General features: G+C 44.2%; 1 protein-coding gene across 1 annotated transcript; it reads left to right on the top strand.

Annotated features, from left to right (window-relative positions):
- On the top strand, positions 1–8,440 carry psmc4 (proteasome 26S subunit, ATPase 4). The gene is made up of 11 exons (XM_005948240.3): positions 1–129; positions 628–726; positions 3,165–3,351; positions 3,647–3,793; positions 3,963–4,072; positions 4,668–4,761; positions 4,870–5,037; positions 5,143–5,219; positions 6,875–7,043; positions 7,481–7,536; positions 8,005–8,440. The coding sequence occupies exons 1-11, from the start codon at positions 97–99 to the stop codon at positions 8,116–8,118; spliced, it is 1,254 nt and encodes a 417-aa protein (XP_005948302.1). The 5' UTR covers positions 1–96; the 3' UTR covers positions 8,119–8,440.
- Positions 8,441–9,190: the final 750 nt, after the last annotated feature.

The raw sequence follows: 9,190 nt of genomic DNA, 5'->3' as shown, positions 1-9,190 counted from the left end.
ACGCTTACACTCCACTTCAGCAGGTGGCGCTAACGCACCTCTACAGTGATTTTCCAACCGCACTACGGAAGCCGTAGAGGAAGAAGAAACTCGAAGATGGAGGATTTGGTGTCTGTTGAGAAGAGTCCGGTAAGAATCGGTTTCCCCGGTTTTCCTTTTCTTACAGTGAATTCTGTGTGATGGGCTTTCGTAAACTCACGTGTGAGAGTGTGTCTGTCAGCGTGTGTGTGTCGCAGTTTGTTTTGCTGGTCGTTAAAACGGTGAACCGCAAACCTGCCGATTCATTCTCAGCGCCGCTGCTATGTCATCCAGTTAGCCGCTAATGTTAGCATCACGTTCGCAGATCTCAAGGAAAATGATTTGTTTTCTAAGTGTGTGAGGAGTTTGTAAACCCGTACTCAGTAAATGCGTGTATTAATTAGTCAGATGATGGTTTAATTGCGGAACTCGGTGTTTTAAGCACCGCAAAGTAGTCAGTTATTGGTAGCTAGCTGTGAAAGTAGCTAATGATTGTGATGATTGTGTAAAGCAGCTGCTGTGCGGGTCTCTGTGATTTTGGATTTGTCCCTGAATGCTGAGGGCTGTTTATAACTCCACATGTTTGTGTTTTTATTGTCGCCTTCGCAGGAAGACATGCCGGCGGTACTGAGCTCCAGACCTCAGACGGGACTCTCCTTCCTGGCACCAGAACCAGAAGATCTGGAGGACCTGTACACCAGATACAAGGTCCTATTATCTGCTGTTTAAGTTTCACAGATTTACACACACTTAAATGGGTCCACTTTGGTAAAAAGACTACAGGAGTCCTGAAAAATGCTATCGTGGAAGGACACTGTTGGTTCTATAGGATTTTGCATTGAGTGTTAAGTAGATGGTAAATGGACTGGTTCTTATATATCTTTGTACAACTTGCGTCATTCACACACCTAACACGCAGTTAGGTCCAAAATAGTGGCTTTTTCTGATTTCAAAGCTCTTCTCACATGGGCATCAGCAGGTTTCTGCTGGGATGTGGTGGAAGACACAGGAGAAGAAGTGCAGCTGACTCAGTGGATCTGCTTCAGTAGCAAACAGCAAATTAATGGCGACTTCAAAACAGACCAAGTGAGAGACCCGTACTTATTTGAAGTTCACCGCCTGGAAAACAGTGGGCGGTGCATTATAGATCCAGGATTATACTTTGTTGGGTCCACTTGACAGAAATGTGGATGCATGTACCCTTTAGGCTTCAAACAAATTGTTGATGGTGTCATCAAGCTGCGCATGTTTTGGTCAAAAGCATTGCAGCAGCTGGAAACGACGTCATCTGCAAATTATGGCAAATAACAAAGAGACAAAGCACTTTTGGAATATGGGGAAAGCCAAAAACTGCGCTTCCTCCACTTCCGTAACATTGATTCATTAATGCTGAATTCTCTCGCAGCTGCTCTGTTCCCATGTTGTTGCAGTATATTAATAACTAACCTCGTATTGTGGATGAATAATCTCAGTTGTTCTCCTGACTGAAGGTTGGCCCGTGTACAGCATCCTGCTATGCGATTGCATTTGTCCCTGACCACCAGAATCCCTCACGTTAACTTTTATCGAGCGGGGAAAAAAGTTGGCGTTCATCCTCCAGCTTCACTGTGCTAATGTTATGCTAACATAGCTGTGTCGCTAGCAGTCACGTAGCACATCATTATATACCAGGTAGTCCAACTTCAGTAACACTGCAAACGTCACTGTTGTTTAGTTTCATTTATGTTGGAAGTGGTAGCAGAGCTGTACGTTTGAATTTTCTCAGAAATCTCTCAGTCAGAACATGCTATATCATGTTTAGGTGGAAACTAGCGAGCTAACTTCCTGCTAACTTCTAACTCCGTTGAATTTAATAAATTCTGTTTTCATGGATGTTAAACGTAATTGTTACACCTGGTAAAGCAGCAACGCTGATGATTTTATTATAGATGAAATAATTTAGACAGTTTTTAACTCTCAGTGATGCTGCAGTGTTTGTTTGACTCTGGGACCTGAAGCTGATGGAGTTTAGGACCCAGAAGCTCCGCGAAGCTCCTGACTACAGTAGCCGTAATGCTCTGACGATCCATCAAGCAGGGCGGCTTCATAGCTACCAAAGTCGTATAATTTTTGGACAGATTTCTGCGCGCCGTGTAGCACGTAAAATCGGTTCGAGGTGAGTAAACACAACCAGAATTCATACATAAAGCAAACTGACGATTTTTGAGAAAATTAAAGGAGTTTAAGTCCTTATAGTGTGTGAAATACGTTATACAGAATAAAAGAATATATCACAATACATATCGTTCCCGCACATGCTTCAAATTATACCGTGATATGGACTTTAGGGCATATCGCCCTAGTCTGCAGCTTTCTGTGTCCACATTGTCTTGCTGTTGTCGCCCTCACAAACATGCCAGAAATGGTGTCACGGCTGTTGCCACTTGTTGCGCTCTGGTGTCGTTTCAGCTTGTTACACGCACACTCTGGTGTGAGTGGCACATCTGTGTTTATTTTCATTACAGTGACATATGTATACATGAGCAAGTAGTATTACTATGAGATGCTGAAAGAAAGAAAGAAAGAAAACAGAAAAACCTTCACCATCACTTTCCTGCTCTTTGAAATGTCGAGGAAAAGTGCCGAGCATGTACAATGTGTGGACGTGGCCTCAGTAACAGTACCAATAGTTGAAGTGTTGAGAGGATGTTCAGGGTGAACATGTTTAATAACAGTTGCTTTTGTCTTTGGAACATTCAGTGTTTCTCAGCTGGGGAAAAAAGGTTGGTTTCAGAGCTGTCAAAAAAATAAAAAAAAATGTTTATAGAATCAAGTAAATCATTTTTTACTCAGAATTCCACGTAGTGTGTGTGGTTAGGATAAACAGCCTGTGCTACTGTGGGCTGGTGGTCCCTGCAAGACAAAGTTTACAGTCAAAACGCCCTCTGCTCAGGGCTTAACTGTGTCCTTCAGCGCTCTCACATTTTGCTTAGTTTGAATTCAAATTTTTGTTTCTAATCATCATGTTAAATAATCCAGGTGGAGTTATTGTGGCTGTTTTCATCGAGCAGCCTTTGGCATGGAAGCTGCAGATGTGACCTGCAGCTTGTGACCTGTGACCTTCATCTCCAGCAGGCTCTCACGCTGCTTTTGCTGTGTCTTTGCAGAAGCTGCAGCAGGAGCTCGAGTTCCTGGAGGTGCAGGAGGAGTACATCAAAGATGAGCAGAAGAATCTGAAGAAGGAGTTCCTGCACGCTCAGGAGGAGGTGAAGAGGATACAGAGCATCCCTCTCGTCATTGGCCAGTTCCTGGAAGCTGTTGACCAGAACACAGCTATTGTTGGTTCCACTACAGGTACTGTGGGGGCAAAAAGGCAAACTTTAACAGATCTACTAAACCAAAAGAAAGGGTTCTCTATTAGCATAAATGGAATATTACATCACTTGGAAATCAGTAATAATTGTTTTTGCTATCTTTCAGCAAGCCCTTTAACCTGACTCTGTGATAAATAATTAAACCCATAGATTATAAATGAATGAAGCTGCAGATGATGCATACAGGCTTTATCAGCTTTCAGATGTGCCGTGTACGCCTTAAATGTGTAATGAGCCCTGTTCCTCCTCCTTATTCCTCGTTGTCAACCTTTCAGGGTCGAACTACTATGTGCGGATCCTGAGCACCATCGACAGAGAGCTGCTGAAGCCCAACGCCTCGGTGGCCTTACATAAGCACAGCAACGCTCTGGTGGACGTGCTCCCCCCGGAGGCAGACAGCAGCATCATGATGCTGACGTCAGGTACAAAGACTTCAGGCTCTGACATGTTCAAGCCCTGTCGTGCAAACTCATCACAGTGGGCCGGAGCTTTCTTTGTTTCTGCGCTCGCGTCTCATTAAAAATATCTGAAGCTGGCGCGTTCACTTTAACCATCAGAGCTGCTTTAACTTGTGTGTGTTTCTGCTTCCAGACCAAAAGCCTGACGTGATGTATGCCGACATTGGTGGTATGGACATTCAGAAGCAGGAAGTGAGAGAAGCTGTGGAGCTGCCTCTCACACACTTTGAGCTCTATAAACAGGTCAGATATTCAAGTGACATTTTCACACTCGTCATGGTCCACACTGCTAAACGCCAGACGCACAAACGGTAACTAAAGCCAAGTGTTAACTACACCTGGTCTTAGCAGTGCAACACAAAGGTTAAAAAAGAAAGTTTTAAAAATATAAAATGAGATTCAGTGGTCGTCTATGCTTCCTAGACGTGCTCCAAACTAGTCACATGACTTCTGGCCACAGGCTGTATATAAAATATAGACGTCGTGTCAGCGTTTGGAAAGTGAAGCCAGTGTAAACCTTAACCTTGATTCTTCATAATGACCTGCAGGACCATTATTGTATAGATGTGTATGAGAGAACCTCAGTAAAAACCTTCCTGATAGGTTTATGATCTCAGTCGCTGTTGAATAAAACATGTTAACTTTGTACATTTTAGCTCCATGAAAGTTTAAAAAAAGACTCATTGGGGGACACATGTAGACTGTAGTACACAGCTACGGCCAGAAGGTGGCAGAAATGCATGAAGATGTTTGTCAACAATGACTGTGCAACAAATGTAAACAAAGGATGTTACATGACTTATTTTTTTCATATTCAGCCTTCTGACTCTTTCCTCAGATTGGCATTGACCCACCCAGGGGCGTCCTTATGTACGGACCTCCAGGCTGCGGTAAGACCATGTTGGCCAAAGCTGTGGCTCACCACACTACAGGTAAGTGCAGCAGGACGTGATGTGCACCTGTAATACATTTAACTTTAAAAGGCTTTAATGTGATTTTTATAATAAGTTGTGTTTCACCGATTTTCTCTCTGCCTGCAGCGGCGTTCATCCGCGTGGTCGGCTCCGAGTTTGTTCAGAAGTATTTGGGGGAAGGTCCTCGTATGGTGAGGGACGTGTTCCGGCTGGCGAAAGAAAACGCCCCCGCCATCATCTTCATCGACGAGATCGACGCCATCGCAACGAAGCGTTTCGATGCACAGACCGGAGGTACGAAACAGCCCGACTTTTATACATGTTGTTTTTAGCCCCTGTCCTGCACGCGACTGTCTGCGTGACGAACTCGCCCGTCTAACCTCTTTGTTTCCTCTGCAGCTGACAGGGAAGTGCAGAGAATCTTACTCGAGCTGCTCAATCAGATGGACGGATTCGACCAGAATGTCAACGTCAAGGTGAGCCGAGCCTCTTAACTGTTTCCCCCTGTGGCTGCACCACATCTCTGCGTGCTGACTCGAGCTGCATTTCATTCACTGCATTGTTATCACTGCGTCTGCTGCAATCCAGCTTAGAGAGCATCCCCGAGGCTCACGGCGTCATTCATCAGCACCTTAAATGGACATTTTGCCCTTGAGCTGTTTACACATGGAGTGCAGCTAAGACTTGTACAAAGAACTCCTTCCTGTTCTGATGAATGCTATAACCCAGAAAGGTTTTTGGGGCAGATTTTTTTTTCTCTGCCAAAATAGTTCTTACAGTGAGAAAAGTGCAGGAACTTGATGGTTAAAATGTTACAAATGCACACGCTCAGAAATAATCAGGAACACTGTATCGTATTTATTCTCATTTGTATCATTAACAGCTTTTATTTGTGCTTATTTATGTGAGCATATTTATCATATGTAACAGATTCATGTAGTGTAGGTAAATCCTGTCTACTCTTTGTGGTCTGAAGCTTGCTTTGAAGGGGATTGCTGTTCAATTCCAGGCTCTGGTTGCCTAGGTAACCCACTAATATATTTACTGTCAGGTTACATGTCAATCGGCCTTTGCTGTGCTCTCACTGGCAGTCACTTGAGGCGATCGCCTGAAAGCTGAGAAAAGTTTCTCGGGTTATTTTCTGTTTTTTATAGTCGCTCGATGTGGGGAAATCTCACTGAGATCATGTGGTCTTCAGTCGCCACGTTGCTTCAAGTTTGGACGCAGCTCAAGTCGAGAGTAGTCCTCCAAAGAAATGATTATCCACTCTTCCAAATCATTTCTTCGCCATATTTCCAAAGTGAGTTTAAGGCCTTTAATGAGGATCAATCTGCCTGTCGTGACGCTGGTTTGGACCACTTTCTTAGTATGTTTATCTTCTTCTAACTCTGGATGTTTTCCCAGAATAAATATTCTGGGACTGAATTCCTAACATATCACAGATGTTCTTGTCCAAAGTCTCTGAACGTTACGTGACGTACAGCCTGGAGTAAATCATCCTCCTGTCCCGTCCAGTAAAAACAACACACGTCTCTAAAGTTAAGTAACCTTTAGTTCATTGACATTAGTTTATTCTTCCACAGTATCCAGTCCCATTCTTCATCATCCCAGCACAGAATAATATACAAAGACTGTGTTTTCTTCCAAAATTCAAAATTACTGTGTCAAGAAGTTCAGCAGCTGTCGGAGCGGTAAATTAGATCTAAAGGGCCGTAATGGCAGATCGTGGAGGATTTAAAGAAGCGAGATCCAAGTATTCCAAACTGCTACTTCATATAATAACCATTGTAAATAAATAAAGCTCATTGTGCGTTATCTTTTTATAAATAGTCGCAAATGCCATGAAAAAGCAAAGATTTCCAACAACACGACGCAGGCTCACTGCAGCTCGACGGTGTTTACAGCAGAGTGATGTCACTCCCTGCTGTCCTCCATCACCTCCACCTGTTGGTTTTCTCTTTATTTTTTCTGTTTTTCATTTGAAGAGCTTAAGAGTTCAAGGAAACCCCTGTGGAGAGACAGTCCAAGTTAAAGAATAATCATCTGTGCCTTTATTAAGTGAACACATCACATGTCACGTTTACAGTCATGTGCTTTAAGAACATGTCAACCCCCTCTTCCCCGTCTTCAGGTGATCATGGCCACCAACAGAGCCGACACTCTGGACCCGGCTCTGCTCCGCCCGGGTCGTCTGGACAGGAAGATCGAGTTCCCGTTGCCCGACCGCAGGCAGAAGCGTCTCATTTTCTCCACCATCACCAGTAAAATGAACCTGTCGGAGGAGGTCGACCTGGAGGACTGTATCCTTTTGGCCCTTGAGCTTATTTTGTTCCCGCTCTGCAGCGTTCACCACAGCACGTAGTAACTGTCTCACTTCAGGTTTTCTCATTTAAACGGTTCACTGTGAGTTTCTACATTGCTGGGTTTCGTTTCCGACTCTGGGCTGTTGACTTCTTTGGCTGGAGGTTTTGTTGTGTTCAGTCTGCGAGTCCTTCCATCTGCGTTTACTTTGCATGTCTGTCCTCCACATTATCCACTTGGATTCAGGGCTGAACTGGTTTCGACTCTCGCGTTTGGCATAAAACACACCAACGGCTTGCTTTGCATTGTAAAGTGTTAGAGATGAGAATGTGCTCCCTGCGTACTGTTTACATCGCACCTCCTCCATAGACACCTCATCACTGCTGCTGATTCATTGAATGCTGTTTTTGTTGATTCGGCCTTCACTGACACACAGATGTGGCCCGACCAGACAAGATCTCTGGAGCTGACATCAACTCCATCTGCCAGGAGGTGAGCTATGCACTACACCTACTTGTTTACACTTTTTAAAATAATGTATCCATTAAGTATGAGTTATTAGTGATAATGTCTTAAATACAGTTTGGAGACGTCTTAAAATTTGATCGGCTGTGAGCTGAATGTTACTTCGATCAGCCAGTTTTAAATGTAGAAGCTTTTTTGAGCCGTTCGCTCCACGTGTTTAAATTTGGGAGAGTTTTCCGTCCGATGCTTTTCCTGACGCCACCTAAAGGGAACTGAATCAGCGACCTTTTGTTGACGACCTCTTCCTAAAAGCGGCGGCTCAATTTCAGTTTAAAGCTACAAGATCATAAAACGAGCGCCAAACGTGGCCAAAAACCACCTGTGTGAGATGTTGTGTTTATTCTGGGAACTTTAAATTAGACTTATAATGGTTTTAACCTTATTTACTTTCATAATAAGATAAAACTGATTACTTTTCTTCTTGTCTTGTCTCAGGCCGGCATGTTGGCAGTGCGAGAGAACAGGTACATCGTCCTCGCCAAAGATTTTGAAAAAGCCTACAAAACGGTCATCAAAAAGGACGAGCAGGAGCACGAGTTCTACAAGTAGACGGGAAAGATCATCGGGAAGAATAAAGATGTCCAGACACACGTCTGTTATTGATTTCCGTCTGTGTCTGTAACTACGGCGAGTCTTTTGTGAATTCACGACCTGCGTTGATTTTTGGACTAAATTTACTCACTGTGGCGCTCGTGGCCTCACGTCAGCCCCGTGTCACACCACCATGTGAAGGAGTGTGTTTTCCTACATGCGCTCCTCTGGTTCCTAAAATCTCTGGCCCTGACTGTAGCTAGGATAGAGCATTTGTATCTGTGTGTAGTCTGAATAACCCGAGAAATACATTAAAGATGTTTTCCATAAAAACAGGAAATGATGGTGATTGTTTTTCTACTTCTGGCTGAGCCATTAGAGCAGCAACAAATGTTTGTTATTCGATGGAGAATATTAAGCGGGAGTCACTTTAATTGATTTAAACGCAGTCTCGCATATTTTAGGGTGGACCTTAGAGCCACGGCAGTTTTAGATGCTTCGATGCTGACTTCATTTTTCAGATCCAGCAGTCGCTGTGTTGTCACCACTCCGGACCAGCACCAGCCTTTTCATTTCATCTTTGTGGCACCGAAGCACCCGTTTAGACCTGATGCTCACTCTCTGGGTGGGACTTGGCTTCATCGATGGGGATCAAACAACACAAAGTTACCTGTTCTTTAATGGCTGAAGTAATATCAGGTACAATCGCAACATTTACCAGATAAAATAGACACATTTATTAATCAGCAGTGGGAGCCATACATGAGATAGATGTAGTCCCGTGTGGATAAACTGCTGCCGCTTTTTGGCTTCTGGAGTTGACAGAGTCGACTCAGATGGATGCCGGTGCTGGGCCGAGCTTCTCGGCGCACCCCTGCCGGTCTTTGCGTCTCTGTTTTTAAGTTTGCCCGTGAGTTGAAGCATTGCAGCTGGAGGTTACCGCTGCCCCTTGAAGTGGGAGGAAGATGATTAGGAAATCAAATACACAAGTTAAAGAACCGCCTGTCCATCAGAGTGGTGGTACCTACAGGGGCGTGGTAGGAAGGATGTAGGTGACCTGGTCGAAATAAAAGGGACAGAGCTGCGGGAT

This window comes from Haplochromis burtoni, unplaced genomic scaffold (genome assembly GCF_018398535.1).
Source record: "Haplochromis burtoni strain Fernald_Lab_line unplaced genomic scaffold, NCSU_Asbu1 Contig_581, whole genome shotgun sequence".
Lineage (NCBI taxonomy): Eukaryota > Metazoa > Chordata > Actinopteri > Cichliformes > Cichlidae > Haplochromis > Haplochromis burtoni.
Note: the sequence above shows the minus strand (reverse complement) of the source record. Positions and strands in the feature narration are given on the sequence as shown.

Coding starts and splice junctions, on each gene's coding strand:
- psmc4 (XM_005948240.3), top strand. CDS start 97: ATGGAGGATTTGGTGTCTGTTGAGAAGAGTCCG. Junction 3,352..3,646: donor TATTGTTGGTTCCACTACAG/GTACTGTGGGGG, acceptor TCAACCTTTCAG/GGTCGAACTACTATGTGCGG. Junction 4,762..4,869: donor TGTGGCTCACCACACTACAG/GTAAGTGCAGCA, acceptor CTCTGCCTGCAG/CGGCGTTCATCCGCGTGGTC.